This window comes from Delphinapterus leucas, chromosome 3 (genome assembly GCF_059928025.1).
Source record: "Delphinapterus leucas isolate spDelLeu-1000000601 "Yukka" chromosome 3, BTC_Dleu_Yukka2, whole genome shotgun sequence".
NCBI lineage: Eukaryota > Metazoa > Chordata > Mammalia > Artiodactyla > Monodontidae > Delphinapterus > Delphinapterus leucas.
In genome coordinates, this window is record NC_143131.1 from 57,444,834 (window position 1) to 57,472,634 (window position 27,801).

At 40.6% G+C, this 27,801-nt stretch overlaps 1 protein-coding gene across 4 annotated transcripts in view; it reads left to right on the plus strand.

Annotated features, from left to right (window-relative positions):
- The window catches only part of MCCC2 (methylcrotonyl-CoA carboxylase subunit 2), an 84,460-nt gene extending 59,833 nt beyond the window's left edge, over positions 1 to 24,627 (plus strand). For 2 of the 4 annotated variants that reach the window (XM_089908961.1, XM_089908962.1), the window contains one exon: positions 1,198 to 4,596. In XM_089908961.1, coding sequence (XP_089765087.1) covers positions 1,198 to 1,315 — 118 coding nt within the window. In that variant the 3' untranslated portion in view covers positions 1,316 to 4,596. Of the gene's footprint in view, positions 1 to 1,197; positions 4,597 to 24,142 lie in introns of those variants that run through there. The other 2 variants (XM_089908960.1, XM_089908959.1) reach the window with 2 other exon arrangements.
- Positions 24,628 to 27,801: the final 3,174 nt, after the last annotated feature.

Below are 27,801 nucleotides of genomic sequence, written 5' to 3' on the forward strand. Positions count from 1 at the left end.
CTTCTGTTGAAACAGTTGGTGGCATGGAGACACCAACTTTGTTTCAAAGATGAAAGGATTTTCAAGCCAGTTTATGGCACCTTCCTTTGGTTTAATAAATCTCAGCTTAGCAATAAAATTCTGTGGTCTGTTTGGGCTTTAACGTGGCTAGACCTGTCTTTTTGGAGAGCTCTGTCATCATCTTTACAGTACTGCAACCTCCTATGTTTTTCTTAATCCTTACATGCTACACGTACAGCCTGCCGATTTTCTTCTGCTCAGTTGTTTTTATAATCAAACTTTTCCAGACATTTGATTAGGGCCTCTTACCTGGAACAGCCCCAGCACCATCGTGCTTGCTATATTACTCTGCTGGAGGCTTCAGAAGGGAGTGTAATCAATTGACTGGGTTACAAACTACAAGAGTAATATATTTTTTTTTTTGGCTGTTGATACTTTAAGATCCCTATTATGAATATTTTATGAGCAATGATTTCATTCACGGTCTGTTGATGTAAGTATGGTTTAATAATGGATGCTATGTCCAGATACTGAAGGCAGTTTGTTTAAAGAAAGCAAAACTACCATCCACTAATGACCTTTAAAAAACAATATTTCTTACTCATTTTTTTTTATAAATGTGAGGTTGTCCATGAAAAGCAAACTAAGATTTCTACTTGAGTTTCTTCTGAAAGCAGTTTAAAGCCATTACTTGTTTTTCCTATTGTAGCAAAAAATAAAGAACTACATATGAAGGTATTTATTTTATTAATAAAATGTACTGAAGTCTATTCAGTAATTTTCCTAGTTTCTTAAGAGTTTGGGGGAATATACCTTTTCTAGTAGGGACTTTGGTTGGAGAATGTTACCTTGGTTTATGTGGTTCTTCATAATAATAACAGTAATATATCAACTTGACTTGTATGTTTGTGTGGGCGGAGGAGGGACAGGAAAGCTTTTCCTGAAATAAATAAAACCAGGGTTTATTTTGAAGTTCCTTGTAGTAAGCTGTTCCTAAAGCTGTGTAAGAGTCATGTTATTTTTCTTTCTCTCTTTATTCCCCTCTTGAACATTGTTTCCATTGCGAGATTATAGTAGCTAATCAGTAGATCCACATATTACCTGAAGGAAAGCCTCCTCAGCATTTTTGGCCATAGGGTGTATAAATGGTGGTTCGGTGGTGGACTCCTGATCGCTCGGTTTTTGTTCTTTTGTCAGGCTGTGGGATGACGGGATTATCGATCCAGTGGACACCAGGCTGGTCCTGGGTCTCAGTCTTAGTGCAGCCCTCAACGCACCCATCCAGAAGACTAACTTCGGTATCTTGAGGATGTAATTGGAATATAAAGCATCTTCCGTTGGACATGTACCAAAAATTAATAAATTAGTAGCCTTAAAATTTTAGACTTTTTCAATATGTGGCTATTACAGTAAAATGGTTTTCTTAACACAGTGCATTATACTTTTCTACCTTTAAAAAAAGAATCAGTGAAGATATTTATTTGATGCAGCTCAATTCCTTGTAAATTCTCTTAGAGAAATTTTTCTATGGCTCAGCTTTACCGCCCTGAAAAGGAAGAGAATAACTTAGGGTTATCCTTTCTAAGCCATAAGTACTATGAAAAGTTCTGTAATCTGTAAATTCCAGGTATTGTTGAGATTTTTAACATAAAGTTGTATTTCCACTGAACTGATCGCGTTGCAGATTATGCATGGTGATATTTTAATGTACTTTAAAAAATAAACGTCTGTTACTTTTCCCTCCAGCCACCACCGTCCTCCTCTCCATAGTTGTCAGGCTTCTTGTCTGCACTCTGGGCTCTGTTTCCTACCCGTTCTCTCCTTACCCTCTCGTTTTCTGGCTTCTACTGCCAACAGCCCTCTCCACGGTCACCACTGACCTCCATGTTCCTGAAACCAGTGGGTCGTTTTCCGATTTTACCTGATTTAATTCTCTGGCGCATTCAAATCAGTCAGACACTTCCTCCTAGAAATTCTGTCCTTAGCTTCCATTGCTGTAACACTCTAGGTTTTCCACCAGCCTCCGTGGCCATTCTTGTTCAGTTTCCTTTGCAGGCCCCACTTCCTCTGCTCATTCCTCCTTCCCTTTACCATTTGTCTTGATTTTTCATTAGTCATATGTGAATGCATTCTTATTCTGAAAGATACAAATAGCACAAAAGTATCTCCTTATTGTTTAATTATTCTTATTAAAATAATAATTGTGGTAAAATATACATAACATTTTAACCACTTTTTTGTGTGCAGTTCTGTGACATTGAGTACATTTACATTGCCACCATCCATCTCCAGAACTTTTCATCATCCCCAATTGAAACTCTATTATTAAACAATAACTCCCCATTCTCTCTTCTCCCTACCACTGGCACATTTCCTTTTTCCTTTTTTTTAATTGAGATATAATTGAATATAACATTATATTAGTTTCAGGTGTACAACATAATGATTCAATATTTATATACACTGCAGATGATCACGAAAATAAGTCTAGTTACCATCCGTCATCAAGCACAGTTACAGACTTGTCTTTTTTTTTCCTGTGATGAGGACTTTTAAGATTTACTCGCTTAGCAACTTGCAAATATGCAGTACAGTATTAACTATAGTCGCCATGCTGTACGTTACATCCCCAGGACAAGCTGGAAGCTTGTACCTTTTGACCCCCTACACTCATTCTGTCCACCCCATGCCCCTCTCCTTTCTGGCAAACACCAGTCTGTTCTTTGTATCTATAAGCTTGGTTTTCTGTTTTGCTTTGTTTGTTTTGTTTTTTAGATTCCACATCTAAGTGAGATCTTATGGTGTTTGTCTTTCTCTGTCTGACTTACTTCACTTAACATAGTGACCTCAAGGTCCATCCGTGCTGTTGCAAATGGCAAGATTTCATTCTTTTTTATGGCTGAATTTTATTCCTCCTCATCCTTGAATGTATGTGTTTTACATGGCTTGATTAATTCTCGCTGGGCCATTTCAGCCCTTCGTATTGTTTTAGTTGCCATCTGAATGGGGATGATTCCTGTGTTGACAGTTCTTAACATAGTTCTCCCCTGAGCTCCAGACCTGTCTATCTAACAGGTCTCAGGAACCTCAGACTCAATCATCAAGTTCTGTTGATTTTGCCTCCTAACTGTCTCTTGAACTCCCCTACTATTTTTTTCTTTTATGCAGGCCTTAGAAGGGGTCTACCTGCATCCAGTCTTACCTAGTCCAATCTCTCCATCACTCTGGAATTAGAATGGCCATTCTAAGGTGCACATCTGTCATGCTGCTTCCTTCCTTCTTTCACTGGTTCCCTGAAGTGCCAAACCCCTAATGGCCTCCATGGATCTTGATCCTCAGCTCTTCAGTCTCATCTCCCTGACTCCTCTTTTCACACTGGGTGCTCCACCCATTCTAGACTTCTTCCAGTTCCTTAAACCTACGAAGTCCTTGCCCCCTTAGAGTCTACGAGGTTCCCTGTGCCTGAACTGTTCTCTCCTCCCTTCTACTTAAACACCTATCTTTTGTCTCTGTGATTTCCCTGGGCTGGGTTAGACACCTGTTGTATGCCCTTGTAGAGCACCATCTTCTTCCTCTGTCACTTTCTCTGTCTTATATGTTTATAAGAAGTATAAACATTTCTTTAATATTGCCCTCCTGCTAGAATGTAAGCTCTGTGAGAGCAGGGATCCTCCTGTTTGGCCTGTATCTCCAATGCCTGGCACTTGTAGATGCTCAAATATTTGTTGAATGAATGAAAAGTCCATATTTTAATTGTCTCCTCAGGCCACATCATTTTAAAATAAAGTGATTGATTATACGATCTAAAACAACTATCAAATGCTTTCCTAATAAAATTAATATTTCAAACATTTGTGTGTGATGTTCAGTTTAGGCTGCAGTGTGTATCAGAAGTCAGTTTAGTTTTTTTTTTTTTTTTTCTGTACGCGGGCCTCTCACTGTTGTGGCCTCTCCCGTTGCGGAGCCCAGGCTCCGGACGCGCAGGCTCAGCGGCCATGGCTCACGGGCCCAGCCGCTCCGCGGCATGTGGGATCTTCCCAGACCGGGGCACGAACCCGTGTCCCCTGCATCGGCAGGCGGACTCTCAACCACTGCACCACCAGGGAAGGCCTCAGCTCAGTTTTTTGAGAAGTATATAGATAGAAGATCATAATTCAAGGGTAAGCTGCATTTTCAGAAGAATGTTTGAGGAGGTCATGGGGAGGATGTGACTGCAGGTTGACCCCTGACCCGCTAGATGACCCCTGACCCGGAACCAGCCAGTCAATCGTTGGCTCCTCCCCCTCTCCCCTACGGAATGCCGTCCCCATAGCTTGCAGGAGGAAGCCTTGAGAGAGTAAGGTGTTGCTGAGACCACCTGGACTAAATACGTGACTGAACCCCGATAAGGCCTCTATATAAACTTTGAAGATTCTGGCTGGCGGGCGGGGAGACCCCCTCGTCTTGCGGCTGCCACCGCCAAGCCTCGTTTGTGAGTTCCCTGTCTTATTAAACCTGCCACCTCCCAACCTGGAGCGGCTGCCTCTTTCCTCAGCTCTCCTAGCCCTGCGCATATGGCGGCTAGTTTGCCAACCAACAAAGGAACACAGTGAGTATTTTTAAATAGTAAATTATATTAAAATTTCGGTTAACATTTACAACCAGGTCAGAAATCAAAATGATTTTTTATCAAGACTAGTTGGTATTCCATGGGTAGTAACCATCCACAAGTCAAAGATTCATGGATATTTTAGGAGTGTTTTTACCTTTCTCTCTTTAGGAAACATTACGGTCATCACTGGCACCACACTTAAATTAATTAAATTATTTTGTATGTTTTATCTGATACAAAACATTTGTAACATTTTACCAAAATAGGCAGCCTTTTTTGTCTGCCCTTCCGGCTTTATTTACATAGAATTGGCATTCACCATTATGTAGCTGTAAGGTATACACTGTGATGACTTGGTACACATATATTGTGAAGTGATTACCACAGTATGGTTACTTAGCACATCCATCACCTCACGTAACTACTAACTTTTTTAATGAGAATTTTTTAAACATTTTAGTTACTAAAAATAATTTCAGCCAGGATAATATGCGTAACTTAGAATTTTGAGAAATGTACAGCTAATTAGTCTCTAAATTAGCCCTTCTGGGTGCTTACAGAATGAAAGAGAGACAAAATTACTTCTATTTTTCAGTTTTCAAGAAAAATGTTTTCAAATGAGAATTTATCACACTAGCAGAAGGCACTACTGACTGTGCAAGTGAAAAACTGATCATTTACCAAACATGCATGGTTACGTGCAAGGCATGACTAGAGGCTGTATATTACATTTACAGGGGCAAGAGCAGGTTTTTGAATGATTTCATTAATAAGACTTTTGGGAGGGGAGACCACGTAGTTCTTGTTAGTTGTAAAATGTATTGATCATGGTGTTCTGGAAGGGTGATTGTTGACTGTCCTGATCAAAACTGGATCTCTAAAGATGGGCTCTGAAATTCAGTATTTAGAAAAATGGCAAGAAAATGAACTAGACACTTATGGTCTCCTGTCATTTATAACATTTATAAATGGTACAAATTAAATACAACTAATAATGATGACATTGGTTTTTTTTGTTTGAAAAAAAGCCTTTCAACAAACACTTAAAAATAATTTATTATTTCGTGTGCCTCGGATGCTCTTGTATCTGGAATCAGGATGCTAAGGATAAAGTTGTTCTTGTAGCTAAATGAAATTTCTGTCTGCCTTTGACCTTTGTAGGCAAGTGTGCATTCCAGATGAGGAGGCTTATAATCAACATGACTGTACAATTGACCATGCACTCTGGGCCGCTTGAGAGTGAAAGGGCCCTACTGCTAATAATTACACTGGGAAACAGGTGTGAGCCAGGACTGATCAGGCAGCCTGGGATGTATGGTTGCTCTCTCTGTAACTCACTATCATGGACTGAGTACTGATGTTACACATCAGGTGTTGATAATTCTTACAAGCCAGTATTCCAGATAGCTGCTTTGTAGCTTTCTTTTTTTTAAAAAAATTATTTCATTTTAAAATTTTTGGCTGCATTGGGTCTTCATTGCTGCGCATGGGCTTTCTCTAGTTGTGGTGAGCGGGGGTTACTCTTCATTGCGGTGCGCAGACTTCTCATTGCGATGGCTTCTTTTGTTACAGAGCACGGGCTCTAGGCGCACGGGCTTAGTAGTTGTGGCGCGCAGGCTCTATAGCGCAGGCTCAGTAGTTGTGGCGCACAGGCTTAATTGCTTCGCAGCGTGTGGTATCTTCCTGGACCAGGGCTAGAACCCGCGTTCCCTGCATTGGCAGGCGGATTCTTAACCACTGCGCCACCAGGGAAGCCCTGCTTTGTAGCTTTTTAGTGGCTTAAAACAGAATTATTCTCTTACAGTTCTGGAGATCAGAAGTCTAAAATCAAAATAGCAGGGCTGCATTCCTTCTGAGGCTTTGAGGGGAAAATCTAATTCCTTGCTGATTTCAGCTTCTAGAGGCTGTCTGCCTGATGTGTAAATTTTAATATAGATTTCAATATGATATCAAACACATGATATGCATTAACATTCTAGAGAGCTATGTAATTGACTCAAGAGGAGAATTTACCATAAGGCAGGGGTAATTTGATTTTCTGTTGCAGCCAGCATTTCAGTATGTCTGGAAGCTTTTTCTTTCACAAAGATGACCCAAATCACAGGTTTGAGCTTATGTTAATGGAGAGGAGTGTCTGAGAGTGGACAAGGTCTTAGAAGGTGGGGATTTAATGGAGAACTTATTGAAGAGAAAATGTGACCAAACTACTTGTCGGAAGTAAGCTGGAGAAAAGACATTTTTTTTTAATGTGTAATTGAGCAGATATTAATTTTAAGATGTGAACAAGTAGAATTTTGGAGAACTCGGACTAGTGTCAAGAGGTTTCTGTAGAAGATGTACTTGACGTTTTGAACCATAGCTCTATCCATCACATTCCTATAGCTGTAGGATAATTTAAAATAACTTTTGCTGCAAAATTATTTATAATTAAAAATCCAACAATGTTATTTGTAAAAAATTTAGAGACTGAAGAAAATAAAGTGAAAATTCTCTGTAATTTCACCACCTAGAGATAACGGCTATTAATATTTTCTTGTATACTATTCTCTTTTTTCTATCTGTAGGAATTTTTTTCACAAAAAGGTTATTCTGTAATCTGCATTTTCACTTAATGTAGTATAAATGTGTTGACATGTTTTCATGTCATTTAATATTTCCTCTACAATAATTTTGTTGTTACATGATATTACATTGTATAGATGCCCTGTTTGATTTAACCGCTCCCTTATTGTCGGATACTTAGGTTGTTTCTGGTTTCCCACTATTATAGATAATGCTGCAACAAATATCTTGTAGTTTCTCTATATGGCTGTGATTATTTTGTTAGTACAAGTTCCCAAAAGTGTATGTAGACCTTTAAGGCATGTTGCTAAATTGTGCTCTATAAATGTACATTTATGATACAAGTCCTGCTGGGTATAATGATGACCCTGGTGCTTTCAGATACTGAAACAGCTTCTAGTAGAATTAAATGGTTTACAAACCGAGTGTTTCCTTTAATTTTTAAAAATTGTGTCTAGGTGACAATGTCACATCAGTAACAAGTTGTGAAGACTCAGCATAAATGCATGGGAGGCATCGTGGTCGTGGAAAGAACACTAGACTGAGAAGAACTGGGAGAAAACCAGTTCAGTCCTAGTTCTGCTACTAAAAAGTTGTGTGAACTTGGGGAAGATGGCAGGGGACCAAAATCAGTTTTCTTTCTTTTTCCAGAGGCCCAAGTTTTCTTTCCACCTCCTCATGTCCCCTTTATCTCTGCCAGTGATAGGGCAAGTGGGCAGAGGAGGTGAGGATTTGAGGGAAGGGAAGGTCTTAGAAGGTGGGGATTTAATGGAGAACTTTCTGAAGAGAAAACATGACCAGAACTACTTACTAGAAGTGAAGCTGGAGGGGAAAACAAAAAGGGCGTGCTAAGGGCTTTTTAAATTCTACACGTAAGTGTGTGCACTAGCTGGCTTGGTGAGACTCATGGTGGAGAACATTTAGCAGGATGATGATGCATCCTTCAGCTTTGTCAGCTTTTTTTTGTCAGAGTTGATTTTATTCAAATGAACAAACACTTACTGAAGGCCTACTGTGTGTCTGGCTTTGGGATGGGATGCAAAGATAAGCAGAACTCGGCCCCTGTCCTCTTGCAGTGAGGCGTTGACTTGGGAGGGTCTTTCCACCTGCCTAGTACCCCTTCAGCTCCTTCTGCACCTTCATTCTCATTTGGGAACTACCCCTCTCCTGTGCGATCTTGGTGAGCATGTCAAGCAGAGAGCCCTGGTCCCTAGCCGAGAGCTGGACACATGACCGAGGCTTGGCCAGGCTGACTCTCTCCGGTGCTTTGACTCTTGAGCAGAGGGACAAAGATGGAAGGCGACTGGCCCTGAGTTGTTCCAGTGGAGTTGATGAGGCTGTTCATTCATTCTTGCTCTGGGCTCCCTGGCACTAACCTGGTTGCTGGACTCTGTGAGCCCGGGTATCCTGGCATCCTACTTTTTTCCAACAATCTTTGAAAAAAATTTGCCAGCGTCAGGCTCCAGAGCTTGTAGCAACAAACACTAACTGGTAGCATGTTCTGCAAGCCATAGGTTAAAATAAATTCCTCTATATTTTCCAACTTGGTGAAAGCTTTACTGCTTGCACTAAAAACAAGACTTTTCAGAAATGAAACCACTGGAACACTGAAACTAAATAAAAAAGATAATATAAACAGAAAAGTAAACTGAAGGTATTGACCCTCAGACTCAGAACATTCAAAGGAGGGTTGTAACTTCCCCACCACCGTCAATAGTGAGGCTGGATTGGGTGTTAAATTGCCACAAGGGAAACTCAGTTTTTTTATTTTTAAGAACACTGATTTATTTGATTATTTCTACTTTGTATTTTTTGTAAAGATTTATTGTTATTTATTTATTTTGCCTGCGCCGGGTCTTAGTTGCGGCATGCAAGATCTTTGTTGCGGCATGAGAGATCTTTTTTTTTAGTTGCAGCATGTGGACTCTTAGTTGCGGCATGTGGACTCAGTCACGGCATGCAGGCTTCTTAGTTGTGGCATGCATGCGGGATCTAGTTCCCTGACCAGGGATTGAACCCAGGCCCCTTGAATTAGGAGTGCAGAATCTTACACACTGGACCACTGGGGAAGTCCAAGGGAAATTCAATTTATTGCAACCTTTTGATTGCTGAAATAAGTCACTGAATAAGGCTTTAGGTTAATTTTTTTTTTTTTTTTTGCGGTACACGGGCCTCTCACTGCGGTGGCCCCTCCAGCCGCGGAGCACAGGCTCCAGACGTGCAGGCTCAGTGGCCATGGCTCACAGGCCCAGCCGCTCTGCAGCATGGGGGATCCTCCCGGACCGGGGCACGAACCCGTGTCCCCTGCATCGGCAGGCGGACTCACAACCACTGCGCCACCAGGGAAGCCCTAGGTTACTTTTAATTGGCAATCTGGTTAAAAAATCTGACAATCTTCCACTGGGGATAATTTAAAGCCATACCAAGAGACAGAAAGTAGAACTAAGTGACTTCGTAGATAGCCTTAAGTGACCTTTTGGGTAGCCTTAAGACCACAGTGCTGGTCTTAAATGAATGGCAAATATATTGTCCATAATCCCTTCTGAAACGAAAACACTTTGCATTTATTATATGGATGTTTGCAAGTATTTGTGAGGCTTCTTTTTTTAATTTGGAGCTATTGGTATTTTTATTTTATTTTATTCCTACTTTGTCTTGATTTTAATGTGGCCTGCCTTCTAACCCTCTCCTTCCACCATGAGGGATATAAGAAAGGTAACCAGAGGATCAGGTTCCTAGAACTGAGCCCTATAAGTAAAGGGACAATGGAGTCTTCAGACTGGGTCACAATTTAAATCTATACTAGAATGGATCTAGCATTCTGAGTAGGAGAACTTGAATTGCTTGCTGGACAGAGAGCTCAATTTGGGATCAAGGGATTTGGGCTCTTTTCTAGCGGGTGGTACTAACTAGCTGTCTAATCTTGGGCTAGTCTTTCCTTTTCTTTTAATGTAGGGGTGGGACTAGATTAGTGGTTTTCCACTAGAAACAGCTGAGGAGGTTTAAAAGAAAAATCCTTGAATCAGAATCTTTGGGGCCTGATGGGATATTGTTTAAAGCTCCCTGTAACTGCTCTAGAACAATGGTTCTCAAATTCAGCTGATAGCAGAATGGCCTGGAGGACTCCTTAAAATGCAGGTCGCTGGGCTCCACCTCAGATCCTGATTCCATAGGTCTGGAGTGGGCCCCAGAATGTGCTTTTCTAACACATTTCCTGCTGATGCAGAGGTTGCTCATCTGGGTATTGTGCTTTGAGAACCACTGACTGCTCTAGATTATCTTGAAGTTCCTTCTAAAGTTTTAGGATTCTAAGATCAACTTCTGCTTTGGTGATATGATCATTCTTGTATGTTTTTGGTTAGGTACATTTCTCTCCCTCTCCCATTTTCAGGGTAGGGTGAATTTGTCTTAAATTCTAAGCCAGTGATTCACAGCCTGGACTGAACATTAGAATCACCTGAGGAACTCGGCTTACGAAAAATTCTGCTGCCCAGGCTGGACCCCAGATAACTAAATCAGACTCCTTTTTTTTTCTAAAAGGCTGTGGTTTTCTTTTGAAGATGTTGGGGGTAGGAGTTTATTAATTAATTAATTTATTTTGGCTGTGTTGGGTCTTCGTTTCTGTGCGAGGGCTTTCTCTAGTTGTGGCAAGCGGGGGTCACTCTTCATCGTGGTGCGCGGGCCTCTCACTATCGCGGCCTCTCTTGTTGTGGAGCACAGGCTCCAGACGCGCAGGCTCAGTAGTTGTGGTTCACGGGCCTAGTTGCTCTGTGGCATGTGGGATCCTCCCAGACCAGGGCTCGAACCCATGTCTCCTGCATTAGCAGGCAGATTCTCAACCACTGCGCCACCAGGGAAGCCCCGAATCAGACTCTTTCAGCTCAGGATGCAACTCGTAAAGCTCCCTCAAGTGGTCCCAGTGTGTGGCCAAGGCTGAGAGTCACTTCACAGGGTACGGCTAGATCAGGAGATTTCAAAATGGAGCCACTGTGCATCTCAAGACACTTCCATAAATTTACAATCTTAAATTTCAGATCGTATTTTCCTTTTTTTTTTTTTTTTTTTAGATATAGCTCACAGCTCAGATAAAAGTTTGCCTTATCTTTGACATCTTTATGTACCTTATTTCAGGCTATTTGCTGAAAGTGGTTACCCATAGCTAAAAGTTTCTAATGAGATTTATTCAAGATGATGGAAAGAACTAGGATCAGAGCAAAAACAAACACCTGAAAACAGGAGACGCGTCATGGGCCGTAGCAGCAGCTGCTATTTTGCTTCCACAGAATTGTCTTCTGAGTCAGTTCTTTATGCCTTAGTGACTTTGTGGTCACTTCTCAGTGAATTAAACAGGGGCTTTAAGCCTCTGAGGACTTCTGTCAGTTCCTCGCTCCCAACCAACCGTAACTAGATAAAAAGGGGACTGTTCATCCACGTGGATGGTTGATAACTTGAGGTACATTTAAAACATGTTTTGTTGTGGCAAAACATACATAAAAATTTTCCATTTTAACTATTCTTCAGTGTGCAATTCAGTGGTATTAGGTATATCCACACTGTTGTGCGACCATCACCACCACGCATGTCCAGAGCTTTTTCATCATCCCAAACTGAGGCTCTGTATTCATTAAAAAATAATTCCCCATTCTTCCCTTTTTCCCCAGGCCCTGGTAACAGCTATTCTATCTTCTGTCACTATGAATTTGCCTGTTTTAGGTATATTATATAAGTGGAATCACACAATATCTGTTCTTTCGTGTCTGGCTTATTTCACTTAGCATAATATCTTCAAGGCTATCCGGAGATTATTTTTGATCAATTGTATCCGTGCCGCAATTGAGCTAGGTCCATAAAGGTATCAGCCTCATTTCAATTAAACACACACGCAGGTGATGGAGAATACTCCTATTTCCCTGGAGCCTTTAGGCAACCATGTGGGATGGGCTGAGGCAGCATATGGGATGGTCCTGCACCAGGCACCAGCATCCTCCTAGTTGCTCAGTCCAGATGCATGGGTGTCACGGTGATTCTTCCCTTTTCCTTACCCTGACATTCTTATTCTTGTCCAATAAATGTTATTGATTCTACCTCTCAATAGCTCCCTAAATCCTCCTTCTTTATCACTCAACCAACCTCAGTTCAGACCTCCATCTGTTCTCACTTGTATCAGTACCGGAGCCTCCTAACCGGTCTCCCTGGTTATCACTGCCATCAGTCATTACATCATTAATTCACTCAACAAATATTATATTGCACGAACATTTCTTGTCAGGCATTGAGCTGGCCTCTTAAGTTACAGAGCCTTGTGTATAGCCATTTGAGCCATTTGTCTCAATAACATAAATCTGATGGTACCCAAGCATGTCTGATTCTAGACGCCAACTTTCCCCAGTCCATTCACTGCCTTCCAGTAAAGGATGGACTAAAGGTTCAAGACTCTTGGCAGGTGAAATTAAGGAGTCAAAACATCAAGAGGAATTTTAAGTACATATATGTACATATATATAAGTACATATGTACTTATGTAATAAGTACATAGTCCTACATCTAATTCTAAAGGAGGATAAAGAGCTTATGTATAGAACTGGGGAAACCTGGCTTTGCAGCAGTTCATACAGAAAGACCCTGAAGTTTTGGTTATCGGCAGGCTTAATAAGGGTTAACAGTATGATGAGACTCCTTATAAGAGCTAGTCACACTTTAGGCTGCTCTGATTATGGGCCATAATAATGCCTATATTTAAGGCAAAGCATTGTCTTCAGCTCCATAAGCTGTATTCTAGGGAGAATATTAACAAACTAGAGGGCATGCAGAGCAGTGGTTCTGAGGCGTAGAACTGGGCCTTGGCTGAACTTGCGGAGTATGTAAAAAACACAGATTCCTGGGATCTACCCCTCGGTATTTTCAGGTGATTCCAATGCACACATTAGGTCAGGGACCACTGTTATGAAGGAAATAAACAGTATGATCTGGAAAATATTGAAGGAACTTAGAGAGGGAGGACTGTGGGGAAGCGTAATAGGTGTTTCCAAAATCTGAAGGGTTGCCATTTGCAAGTTGAGATAGCAGCCTGAGGGGAAGGTGTAGAATGATCAGGGAAGCTTTAGTAAGAATTTACTAATAATGAGAGCTGTGTGGTTATGGACCTAGCTGTCCCAGGAAAGATTAGAGGAGCCCAGATGTCAGAGATGCTGTAGGGTGGTAATTCAAACTTTAATGTGCCTATGAATTGCCTGGGGATCTTATTAAAATGCAATTCTGAACTACTAGGTTTGGGGTAAGACCTGCAGCTCTGCATTTCTATCAAGCTTTTACAGATGCCAAGACTTCTGGTCTGTGGGCCACACTCTAGTAGAAGACTGTAGGGAATGCTGGTACTGGTTGGCCAGATGACCTAGAGGATGTCTCAGGGCAGAGTGGGTATTTAGGAATGGTTCGTTAATTGAAGATGGAGAAAGCACGCTACCAAAGCTACACTGGTATCCTTCAGAGCTTTTGGTGTGGACCATGCTTTAACTTGTTTAGCTTATTTCTTCCAATTCTCTAGAATCTAGTTATTGTAGATGAGTGACCAAGAGCATGATCTTCAAAATCAAATAAACTTGAGTTTGTGTCTTGCCTCCCTCATTACTAGGATTATGAAGCTGAGCAAGTAACAACCCACCTGAGCCTCATTTTCTTCATCTCCGATAACCCCTCGCTGAGTTTTTACGAACATTTCGTGTGCTAGTGTATGTAAAGTGCTTAGTGTAGAGCAAGTGCTTGAGGAATGCTGTCTGTTATTATATTTATTATTCATTTAAACATGCATGGGCTCTGCACTGTTACCCTTCCTGGGCCTCCTATGTTCTTGGAGGATTCTTGACCGCTCTGCCCACGGAGTGTACCTGTGCGATCTCAGAGGCCAGGTGTTCTCCCAGATTTCTGTGAGATTAACTGGAATTACTTTTTTGTGGGTCTTATGTCCTTACTGTTAGCATTTTCTTACTTTCACCTTCCAAAATCAGGATATTTTCTCTACTGATTTTGAACAAAATTACCAGTTAATATAGTTTGATTTCCTGACCCCATAAGTTAGTTTTTCCATTGAGATGTTGTAATGGATGCTAATGGATGTCTGCCCAGCACCCGTCCTCCTGTTTTCTCTCCTGTGGAGCTCTATTTGTTCTTTTCTTCAGTTGTTCATACCTACGAATGCATGCGCATGCCTCAGGGAAGCCGGTCAGTGCTCAGCTCCAGGTGGGCCTGCCTGGTTTACAGGTTTCCCATTCTCTTTGCCAGTGATTAGACCAGGAATTGGCATGGGAGGAAGTCTGTAGAGGGGTGGTTCTAGGAGATGTTTCTTTGCTCCAGGGAAAAGCCAGAAACGTGGTCTCTTTCTTTTTCTGGATCTTGTCTTGTGGGGATGTGGCTCTGGGATTGGAGACTTGTTGCTGCCCATCGAAGGATGAAGCTGACATTGTGTGTGGCAGAGCAGGATGAAAGGATCTGTGTCCTTGGTCACATCGAGTCACAGAACCACCATTTTGAAGCTCTTCCCTCCTCTCTTTCTTTGTCCATTCATACCACATAAATATTTGGATTAAATTTTTTGTTCGTTTGTTTTAGTTTTTTTTTTTGCAGTACGTGGGCCTCTCACTGTTGTGGCCTCTCCTGTTGCGGAGCACAGGCTCCGGACACGCAGGCCCAGCGGCCACGGCTCATGGGCCCAGCCGCTCCGCGGCATGCGGGATCCTCCCACACCGGGGCACGAACCCGTGTCCCCTGCATCGGCAGGCGGACTCCCAACCACTGTGCCACCAGGGAAGCCCTGGATTAAAATTTAATGGGGAATATTTTCAAATATGATTTGCAAATTCAGGATCAGTTCAAAGACTGAGTATATTAACTCCCGGTCATCTCCCTCTCCAAGTCCCACCCACACATGCCAGCAGGGAAATGGGCATGGAAGTACCTGAGGCATCTGAAGGGTGCTATTCAGATCCTCGTTCTGTCCACACCTTTATCCCATGGCCATTAAACCCTAGGAATTCATCTTGTCTCTTTGGTTCTTAGTGGAAGATTTTTTTCTTCTAAACCTCCCGATCAGGCTTCAGTACAATATGGGGCCATATATAAATCTTTATACCCCAAGGCAGTAATGATAACTGAGAATAAATGAAAAAGCCTGTGTCAGTGTGCTGTCCTACTATTTGAGAGCTGTGTGAGGTATGAGCTTATGTATTCTCACTGCTGGAACTTGGAATTGCAAGTGAAATAGATCCCGAACTACTGAGCTATGGGAACCTTGAGTGTGGAAAGTAACTCTTTTCTTTTTTTACATTAAAAAAAAATCTTTATTTTTTCGAGTTTTATTGTGTACAGTTGACAAATAAAAATTATATATATTTAAGGTGTGCAACATGATGTTCTGATACACATATACATTGTTGAAATGATTACCACAGTGGAGCTAACATAGCCATCACCTCACATAGTTACCATTTGTGTGTGTGTGTGTGTGTGTGTGTGTGTGTGTGTGTGGTGAGAACACTTAAGATCTAGTCTCTTAGCAAATTTCAAGAATACAACACGTTATTATTAACTATAGTCATAATGTTGTTCATTAGGTCTCCAGAATGTACTCATTTCTAACTGAAAGTGTGTGCCCTTTCACTAACATCTCCCCGTTTCTCCCACCCTTCAGCCCTTGGTCACCACTGTTCTACTTTCTGTTTCTATGAGTTTGACTTTTTCAGATTCCACATGTAAGTGAGATCATATAGTACACTCTTCACATTGTAGACCCCCCCAGACCTTTTTTTTTGCGGTACGCGGGCCTCTCACCGTTGTGGCCTCTCCCGTTGCGGAGCACAGGCTCCGGACGCGCAGGCTCAGCGGCCATGGCTCACGGGCCCAGCCGCTCCACGGCATGTGGGATCTTCCCGAACCCGCGTCCCCTGCATCGGCAGGCAGACTCTCAACCACTGCGCCACCAGGGAAGCCCCCAGACCTTTCTTAAAAACAGTTTTTGATCATACCATTCTCTTGCTTAAATACTTTTGTTGGTTCTCTGTCACTCAGGGATAAAAGTTACATGTCTTTCCTTGGTATCCTTGAGTGTTCTGGGCCTGGCTTAAATTCTTTAAAAAAAAAAAAAATCAAATGCTACCAAAAAATGGTTAAAATAAATAGAACAGGCAGTCTCATAATAGTCCCCTGATCCACTTTTCTCATCCATCTTTATCCATAGAAGCAACCACTTTTAATCATTTCTATTTTGTTCTTTTGGTGATATCCCTATTTAAAAGCTTATATTAATATTTCTTTGCTTTTCAGCTTTAGAAATCATCTATTTAATTCTTGCTATAATAAATTAAAATTTTAGCTCTCTTACACAACGATCCCCATCTCCTCTTTTTCTCCCCTCAGTATAGTTATATTATCACAAGTTCATAATTTTTTATCAACAGTTTTAAAATTCAAAAGTCTGTGAAATCTGAAAGATTTTTAAAAAAATCTTGGTGTCAAAACCCATTTGCTGGCAAATTTAATCTCTAACCTATCTCATGTGTGGTCAATTGTGATGAAGCATCTACAGAAGCAAGTATCCTTGGGAACAAGTGGCTTCTGCACTTGACCATTGTGGCAGTAATGATGGCTACAGAGGACAATAGCCTGGGGTGGATTCTTCTGGGTACTTGGGAGCACTTAGAGAAAGAAAATGACAAGCTTAGATGTTTAGATTCTCAGCTCTAGTTATAGAGAACCAGAGAGCTTCTAGGGCAACCGTAAAATAATCTCTTATTTCTTATAGCCACAGAGCCAATCTAGCTGAAAATGAAATACAAAATTTAACTGAATTCACAGCTTTGCCATGTCTCTCTTGTGACAGTTAGAACATTGAGAAGGAATGAAATCTTAAGACTTGGATGGGGACATATTATGGGCTCAGGTAGAGTTGAGAATCTCAAATCCCCAAGCCATTTCAAGCTTCCCTTGTTGGTGGAAGCAGGCTACCCTTCTGCATCTGAGAAGACTAATCTTCTCTAGCTTGAAGATAGTAATAATTTCACTTGGGGAAGTTGCCTTACAAGAGGATGCCAATCATCATCAAGACCCAGTCCAATCTCCCCTTGTCACTAGATCCATAATTAGGTTGACAAGCACAAAGTCTTACATGGGAGGAAATAGCTAATACTGCTATTGTCGAACACATAAAAGATGTGAGCTGCTGCGACTTGCTGCGTCCTCATTTAACTTTCCTCTTTGGCCTTTGAAGAAGGCAGAAAAATCTTGGAGAATGACTGTAGATGATTGTAAACTTGATTCCAATTTTACATGCTCTTTCAGGTATGGTGTACATGCTGGAGCAAATTAATACAGCCCTGGGCACCTGGTATTTGGATATTGACCCGGAAAATGCTTTTTTCTCTTTACTACTTTGTATCACCAGACACAAATTGCTTTTACCCAAAAGAACCAACCGTATATTTCCCCAGTCTTGCCTCAGGTCTACACAATCTGTTCTGCCTTCTGTTATAATATGGTCCACCAAAGCCTTGGACATTTTGACATTCCATGCAACATTATAGTGGACCACAATTTTGATGCCGATATTAGTTAGATCTGATGAGCACGAAGTAGCAGGTACTTAAGATGCCTTAATGAGACATATGTGAACCCAAGGTGGGAGATAAAGCCTGTGAACATTTAGTGGTCTGTCTCCCTAGTGGTTTCTGGGGGTCCAGTTGAAGCAGCTCCTGCAAGGTAAAAGACAGGTTGCTGTATCTTTCATTGTCTACCAATAAAAGGAGGCATAGCACTTGGTGAGACTTTTTGGATTTTGGAAGAAACGTATTTGAGTATGGTATTACCACCCTTTGTAACTTTTCAGTTTTGGATGAATAATAGAGCAAGAGAAGGGTAATGATCTGGCTGCAGAGTCTATTATGCATGGTGTTGTGAGAGAATGTTTGCTTGGTGAACTGAATTTCAGCTAATTTCCAGTTAAGTCCTGCCCCTTTCCTGCTGTCCTTCACATTCTGAGTTTGGAGCCTATTGTACATAGCAGAAGCTGTTGATACCTGGCACCACATCCCTGCAGCTCACCTCTGAGTTCACCTGCAGTTCCAGTTCCTGTAGATACCAACAATTTCCTACTTCAGGTACCTGCCTTTCCTTACTTGGAGGCTTTCTCCTGGGCCAGGAGGGCTTGGCTCAGCAAGCAGGGCAGCCTGAAAGTGCTGGAGGGTTAAAGCCTCCAGGGACAACCTTCAACCAGTGAGGGATGGAATTTGTTGCATAAATACTCCAGCTCTGAGGTGCATTACATCCCTACCGGGATGGAGCCCTAGTTGCCTACTAATAACCTTCAAATTAACATGCACTTGATTGGCTTTTTCTCCCTTTCTTTCCCATCTCCCTCATTATGCTTTTTTGGGATCACCTTCCAAATAAATTACCTGTACACAAGTCTTTGTCTCAGGGTCTGCTTTGGGGAAACCTCAAACTTAGATGTCTGTCATCTACTCTGCTTCATGAGTCAACACCGTTTCTAGTGCTTTCCACCTTGATGCATCCACTGATTACCTCCTTTCTATATCTTTGTTTTTGTTGGCTTCTTCCTTTTGTGCTCCTTTCTGTGATTTTATTGGCGTGTAAAGGGGGCGAGGAGACACATGTCCTGGCTTAGTTTGCTTTCTTCAGTCAAAGCCTGCCTAATCTCTTTCACCTGATTTCCTGTTCGGCCATCATTTGCCCATAGTCCCACAGTCATGGAACTCTCAAATCTGTTTCCCTCTTTCATGCCTTTGCACGTGCTCACTCCCAACTTGGAATTTTATTCTCCTTGTTTGACTGACAAACACCCACTAAACCCTAAAATTTCTGCTCAAATGTCAGCTCTTCTATTACATTTCCCCTAAATGTTCCCTCCCTCTTCAAACTGTTAATGATTATGAGTTCACTATCTGTCTCCTTTACTCGGTTGTATGTTCTGCAAGGGCAAGGGCTATGCCTATTTATCTAGCGCTGTATTCCCAGTTCCTGGCACAGTGCCTGGGCTGGCACATAACAGGTGCTTGATAAATATTTGTTTAATGAACAAATGAATTCATTCGTTAAGGGTAAGAAAGCCAACTTGGCTTGACATGTCAGCACTAGAGCGAGATCTGGTACACAGGTGGACCCTCCAGAGTGACTGCAGGGGAGCTGTCTCTAACTCTCTGGGGGAAGTGTTTCCAAGATGAACATTTGGGCCAGTCAAAGGGAGGCTGTGGGGACAGCGGATTAGTGGTAGGGACATGAGTAAGAAGTGAGGTTATTGTGTTCTGTCCCAGTGTTTGTCTATTGTCACCTTGAAATTGGTGGTAAAAATGAGTTGACTTTGGGATGGCTCAGTCTCTCACCATTCCTTTACCAGAGGCCGTGTGGTACCAAGGTGAAGAGCTGGAGCTGAGTCTTGGGTTTGAAGCTTCAGCTCTGTCACTTCTTCATTTTGTATTTGAGGGGAGGGTACTCAAATTCTCTCTGTCTCAGTTTCATTATCTATTGTGAGGATTAAGTGAATGTGTACTATTTATTATATTATTATATATATGTATGTATTATTTATTATACATATGTATTATATAGTCACTTAGAGCCCATTCAGGGCACATATTAAGGCCTAAGTATTATGTTTCATTAATATAATAATTACCAGTGACTAATGCAAGATTCTAGGAGGTCAGGTGGTTCGCCCATAGCCACAAAGGAAGCCTGGGATGGGTCTAGAGTGACTTTGACCTCAATACTTTGAGATTGATGAACCATTAAAAAAAGTCCCAGCTGCCAGAGGCCTGCAGCCACTGGCTGCACCTCACTGAACAAGAGGACTTGTCAGAGGCATATGCAGAGCTGTGCCTGGATCCAGGCAACAAAATGGGATGATTCATAAAGTCTGTTTGATTTCTATCACCCAAGCGCAGATGTATTTGGCATCAACAGCTGGTTGTTCCTGAAGGGCTCATTCAAGCCCAAGTCACTGTGTTTTGTCTCTGTGGACACGGATGCAAAAAGGAACTGAGTCTTAGAAAAATTTATCCCTTGGTATTGAAAATGCCAGCAGACTTCCACTTTGGTTATCAGACATTAAACTGTATTAAAAAGTGAATCTAAAATGTCTTCAGTGGTGATAAACATTGTTAAAATTGAAATAAAAGTGATTAATGTCAAAGCTTCAGGACCCAAGCTTCTCTGGTTAAGTCACAGGCTCAGGATGAGGACACCTGGCTCTCATCTAGTTCAGTTCTCTCGATGGACCCCTATGGACTATTTGCCTATGTCTGTTTTCTCAAAAGTTTGCTCAGGTGGGTTTGGTTGCCTCCATATATATTTTTTAAAACTTATTTATTTACTTTATTTTATTTTTGGCTGCGTTGGATCTTCATTGCTGTGTGTGTGCTTTCTCTAGTTACGGTGAGCAGGGGCTACTCTTCGCTGCAGTGTGCGGGCTTCTCATTGCGGTAGCCTCTCTTTGTTGCAGAGCACAGGCTCTAGGCAGGCGGGCTTCAGTAGTTGTGGCACGAGGGCTCAGTAGTTGTGGCGCACGGACTTAGTTGCTCCATGGCATGTGGGATCTTCCTGGACCAGGGCTCGAACCTATGTTCCCTGCATTGGCAGGCGGATTCTTAACCACTTTACCACCAGGGAAGTCCCAGCCTCCATATTTTGAGTTGAAAGGTGGGACTAAGGAAGTAGACCAGAGTCAAAATGTTAGAGGATATTTTTAGTCCTGGAAGAGCAGCAGGTGAAAATGGTGAAGTCGGCCTGCATCTCTCAATGATGAGTCCTTCCTTTCTTTATTTTTTATTATTTATTTATTTAAATTAAAAAAAATTTTGTATACAATTTTTAAAGGTTTCACTCCATTTATAGTTATTACAAAATATTGTAATATTCCCTGTGTTGTACAATACAGCCTTGTAGCCTATCTTACTCCCAGTAGTTTGTATGTCCACTCCCCAGCCTCTATGTTGCCTCTCTTCCCCCTCTCTGCACTGGTAACCACTATTTTGTTCTCTGTGTCTATGAGTCTGCTTCTTTTTTTGTTATATTCACTAGTTTGTTGTATTTTTTAGATTCCACATATGTGGTAAGATACAGTGTGTGTCTTTCTCTGTCTGACTTATTTCACTTAGCATAATGCCCTCCAAGTCCAACCATGTTGCTGCAAATGGCAAAATTTTGTTCTTTTTTATGGCTGAGTAGTATTCCATTGTGTGTGTGTGAGTGTGTGTGTATACCACATCTTCTTTATCCATTCATCTGCTCATGGACACTCAGGTTGCTTCCATATCTTGGCAATTATGAATAATGCTGCTGTGAACATTGGGGTGCACGTATCTTCTCGAATTAGTGTTTTTGTTTTTTTCAGATATATATCCAGGAGTGGAATTGCTGGGTCATATGGTAGTTCTATTTTTAGTTTTTTTGAGAAACCTCCATATTGTTTACCACGGTGGCTGCACCAATTCACATTCCCATCAAGTGTACGAGGGTTTCCTTTTCTCTACATCCTTGTCAACATTTGTTATTTGTGTTCTTTTTGAAAATAACCATTTTGACAGGTGCAGTGATATCTCATTGTGGTTTTGATTTGTATTTCTCTGATGATTAGCGATGTTGAGCATCTTCTCATGTGCCTGTTGGCCACCTGCATGTCTTCCTTGGGAAAATGTCTATTTTTCTACCTATTTTTTAATCAGGTAGTTTGATTTTTTGATGTTGAGTTGTATGAGCTGTTTATATATGTTTGCTGTTAATCCATTATTGGTCATATCATTTGTAAGTACTTTCTCCCATTCAGTAAGTTGTCTTTTCATTTTGTCAATGGTTTCCTTTGCTGTGTAAAAGCTTTTAAGTTTAAGTAAGTTCTCTCTTTCTTTAAATATCAGTTATTACTTTGAATCATATAATTACTGTCTTGTTTCATATTTTTTGTTTTAATTATTTAGTAGTTGCTCTTAGGTCTACAATGTGCCTCCTATCACATTTTGCTTCAAATAATATTGTACAACTTCCTGAATAATATAAGAACATTACCAGAGTTTGCTTCCATTTTCTCCTGCCATCTTTTGTGTTATTACTGTCATATCTTTTAATTTTACTTCTGTTATAAAACCTACAATATACTGTTATTCCTTTTTGCTTTAAATTTTAAATTATCTTTTATAGAAATGTAAAAAAATATATACAAAAAGTTATTTACTCACTTATTTACCTCTGATGCTCTTCATTCCTTTGAAGAGTTTCCTGAATTTCCATCTGGAATAATTTTCATTCAGCCATAGGAACTTCTTTTTATACTTGTTTGTAGTGTAGGTCTGCTAGCAACAAGTTCTTTCAGCTTTCATTTTTACAAAAATGTTTTTATTTAAACTTCTTTTTCTTGGAGGGGGGAATAACAGTTGGTTAAATATATACATCCACAGAATCAAACATATGTAACTGTTTAATGCAGAAATGTATTTAAAGACATTTGCTGTGTATTAAGTGGAAAATAGCAGTTTATGGAGATAGATATACAGTATAATGTCATTTTATATAAAATTATGTATGTATTTAATCACAGAATAACCCTGGAACAATATACATGGGACTGTAAACAGTGGTATTTCAGTGAAGTGTCCTTTTGCATATTGGAATTTTCTGAATTTTCTAAAATTTCTAAAATGAACCTCCCTCACTTTTATCATTAGGAAGTAAAGTTTATTTGTTTAACCTATTTGGTTTTGCCTTCAAATCTTTTCATACTATTAAAATGCAATAATAAATAATAATACAAATGTTAATTGGTAGGATTAAATTTAAAGCATGTTCATGGATTCTGGGCTTTGCAAATATGAATGACAGGAAAAAAATGAGACATTTTGTAAGAGTACTGGGAAAACTAAAAGGGCAGTGCATTGACTTCACATACTAAACAAAGTTGAAGAAAACTTTTTAAAGAGGTAAAATATTAGATAAAATATTAGGGATACAGTTCTGTTCAATTTCTTTTCTCCCCTCCCCCTCCTGAGGCCTTGTTTTCCCCTCTTTCCCTAATGAACTGCTCGCAGCAGCTAGGTGTAGCTTCTTCCAATCCACATAAAAACACTTTTACATAATACATTTATATGCTAGTAGCTAGTACTTGGTATTATTATAATATATATGTACTCTTAAAGTTTCCATAAATAATATCTTACATAAAATTCTGCATCCTTTTTTCCCCATTCACATTTTATTTTGACATCTATCCATTTTGATTCCAATAGAAATACAGGCAGCAATGTGGTTAGGGCCACAGGATCTGAAGTCAGCCTGTCTGAGTTGGATTCCAGTCCTACCATCACTAGTGTGTGACCTAGGGCAAATTCCCTATTTTCTTTGTGCTTTAATTTCTTTATCTGTGACACGCATGTTCTCGTAGTCTTTACTTTATTGCGCTGCTGGAGGAGAAATTGAGTTAAACGTGTAAAGCGTGTAGAACAGTGCCTGATACAGAAAGAGCTCAGTAACTGCCATTTGTTGTTGCTGCTGTTGTGAAAGATGCCCCTGGCTGTCCATCACTAAGACAAAGATGCTGAATTATTTATTTCTATCACTGATACAGATTTCCACAGAATCCCTCTTGTGTTCTCAAGCAAGCATTACCAACATTACTGCATGGGGGGTGGATTTGAAATCATTAGCCATAGAACAGAAATTTTTCCAGTTATTCCATGGTAAGCACTTGATAAATGTACAGTCTTGTAAACATCTAGATCACTTCTTTTAACTGTTGTGTAGTATTCCAGCAGAGCAGTACATTTCCTTGGGGTGGGCATTTAGGTTGTCTCCTTTGTTTCTCTACTAAACACAGTGCTGCCATATTCATCCACGACCATGGGACGTTGTGCACATGGGAGAGAATAGAATTGCTGGGTTGGGACTGAACCCAGACCTGTTTAATGCCAAAGCCCTCAGTTATGATTCTCTCACTTACAGGGTCCTAGGTAGAGACAAACAATACATTCTGAGAATGGTGATGACCCACGACCAATGGAAAAATCCCCCAGAGGAGAACATTGTCCCGGAGAGGCAATGACAGCAGTCATCCAGAGGGGTCTTTGGCCAGGGAGACATCAAAAATCTCCTCGCTCCATAAATGAATCCACGTTGAACATTTAGCTGAATGTGAACACGTGAGACCAACAGAAAAAAAAAATAGATCTACAGCGATATTGTCATACAAAGAGTTTTTATTGATCCAAGAATCAGGGTTTGTTAGCAAACAAAATTTTAATTTTATTTATTCACTTGATACTTAATTGTAGATATTTGCTATAGACTTGAAAGAGTGGTGATTTGTGGGGACAAGATGTTTTAGACGTTCTTTCTTTCTTTTTTTTTTAACATCTTTATAATTGCTTTACAATGGTGTGTTTGTTTCTGCTGCACAACAAAGTGAATCAGCTATACATATACATATATCCCCATATCTCCTCCCTCTTGCGTCTCCCTCCCACCCTCCCTATCCCACCCCTCTAGGTGGTCACAAAGCGCCAAGCTGATCTCCCTGTGTAGACGTTATTTCTTTTTCAGTCTGACATAGTAAGTCTTATTACTGAGCCAAAAACTATTTAGTTGTTCATATATCAAGGAGGTCAAGAAATTATTAGATGCTGTGGCTAAGAGGTGGAGTATTTCAAAATGTCAAATTAGTGAAGACTGGAGGAAAAGGAGAAAGAAAGGGGCAGAGAGAAGACGAGAAAGAGGACTTCACTGGGGTGGGGATGGGGTAGTAGCAGAACATCCTGGTTTGATGGGAGGACGTTCAGTACACAGCAGATAGGACTGTCCATTCTCTCTTGTAAACTCCATTTCAAGGGACAGACTCTACAATCTCCCTCAAGCAGACTTTTCTTAGCTTTTAGCAGGCTGAAAAAGAAATCTGAAAATTCAGGTTTAGCCCCATTTCCTCTCCTTCAGGCCTCTGAGGACCGTGATGGCAGCCTTGAAGGTGGGTCTGGAAGCTTATGCTCGCCTCTCCGGGCCTAGGGAGTGGAGGACATGGTGCAGGTGTTGAGCCTTTCCCTTGGTCCTCAGTCCCCTGCTCTGGGCTTCCCCTTCTCTTCCCGAGTCCCTGGCCTTCCTACTCCTCATTTTTCTACCTAATGCATCAAGACACCTGCAGAGGTGCGGGGATGCCCCGCTGGTAGAATTGTGGTCCTTGGCAGTGGGCTCTGCAGCTGGCTCGCCAGGTTTTGTAGTCCCAGCCTGCACCTCCTTTTCCTCTTCTCGGCAAGGATGCAAATGATAGCACTCACTCCATAGGGTTCCTGTGTAATGTGGGTAAGACTCAGCATAGTGTCGAGAAAGGGCTCTGCCATTATGATTCCTCAGGACACAAGAAGAGCACTTCAGTGTGATTGCAGAGGAAGAGGGAGTAGCCTCAGCCTGTGAAAACTCAGGGCTTTGCTTTCGCTCATGCCCATCCGCAACCCTAATCTTAACCTTGGTCTCTCAAGTAGTTTGAGAGACACTCACAGAAGACAGGCCTTAAGTGGACCCCTTACTTCTTTGAGTTGGTGGGGGGCTGCGGCAGCTGGACCCCCCACCACCACTCCAGGCAGGTTGGTTCTGGTCAGGAGCAGCCTGTATCTTAAACCTTACAGCCCTTATCCTTTTCTGTGTGTGCCTGACATTTGGGAAGTTATCTTGAATGACCTTAGGGTTAGCTAGCTAGTTGAAGTAAAGCAAAGGGTAGAAACTTGCCTCAAAGATGAAGTTAAAGGCAAAAAAAGCAAACTGTGCTTTTTAATAAAGCAGTTTAAGGAAGAAACAGCTTACAGGCATTTTCTTCTGTGTGCGTGACCCAGCTGTGATGAGGTCTAACCATTTTTCTCATTTCTTCCCTTTTTCTCTCACCCTCTTTGTAGACAATGTATAATGTTATCCCGAATTATCCTGTCTCTCACCATTGTGATAAGGATCATGATTTCAATGAGTAATAATAGACACTAAAATAATAACAGTATCCACAGATATGTTTCCCACAAAATTCCTTGGTTTCCGTTGCTATTATTTTGGGTTAAAATAAGTCATTTAGAAAAAAGGAAGAAAGGAACAATTAGTCTATGGTACACTAAACAGAAATACTGTAAAACATGAATTCCCAGCTTATAGCAAACTTACTTTACAGAATTTTAAACTAAAAGCAATCAATTAAATAGATAATCTTTTCAATGACAACCAGTATGACTTATGAAAGACCCTGGGGATACAGAATCTATGGAGGATAGAAAATAAATAGATCAAAGAATGGCAGATAAATTGTACTTTATGAGAGTTAGGTCTGTTTATCTCCTCTTGATGAATAGCTTTTAACATATTTTCAAGGTTTTATAGGAAAACATAGCTGAAATCCCTTCTCATCCTATTTTTTCAGAAAGGCAGTGTAGTGAGTAGAAGGGATGTGGGCTTTGCATCAGATCTGCTTCAAACCCTGGCTCCACCACTCATCCAGCTGTGTGACGGTGGACACATTACATATTCTACCTGAGTGTCCTGTTTCCCACCAATAAATCTTTCAGGCTACTGTATGTTATACACACACACACAAGTAATTAAGTATGTTTCCCCAAGATTCACCTGCATGTGGGTTTTAGCTGAGCATCCACTGATGGCATGAATATCCAATGAACACATTACACAATATTCCTGTTGAGTTATAGATGGTGACACTAACAAATTACAGTTAGGAATGCTGATAAGTGTTGTAAGCATTTCTAAGTCTTTATGTACTTAATCTTAAAAAAATTAGAATCTCTATAGTATGTAACATTAAGCACTTACTGTTGATTGTGATCTCAACTCAGTGTGTAAAATTGTTTCCATGAAATGTATGTGATTCTGACTCTGTCATAGGATGAACTCGTCTGAATCTGCTAATCCTCTTTTTTTTTTTTTTTTACAATTATTAGTTTTATGTAGTTATCATTTACTCTCTCAGGAGTTTAGCCATTGGGCTCATTTGTAGCAGCAAACAGTAGAGGCCATAAGCTTGGACTCTGAAATCAGACTGCTAGGGTTCAAATCTCAACTCTGCTACCTACTTGCTGTGTGACCTTGGGCAAATTACTTACTCTCTTTGGGCCTCAGTTTTCCTCATCTGCAAAAAAATGGGGTAATATATAGTGTTGTTAAGAAGAACTAAATGAATTAATCTTTATAGGGCTTGCCCTATTCTAAACTGTAATTGCTATAAAAGTCTGAAAGAATGAAATTATTAACTTTGCAAATGATTTGAAATGGATAAATAAAATACTTTAATAGTAAATTCATACTATTAAGATACTATTAATAACTTAAAATATTAGTACAGTGTACGTTATTCATGATACAGCTATTTAAGAGAAATATCTATGTAATTCATCTGACACATAGTAGGTATTCAGTAAACAGTAGCCATTTATTACTATTATTATATAATTCTATGATAATAATTCTATAATAATAATTCTATGCTAATAGTAATTATCAGGAAAGAAATATATGCTGGATTATATTTAAAGGGCACCCACTAGATTCAGCTCTGTCTTAGAGCTCTGAAAGAGCAGCTTATTGAAAACACATTGTTTTCAGGTTCAGCAGAAATGTGGTGA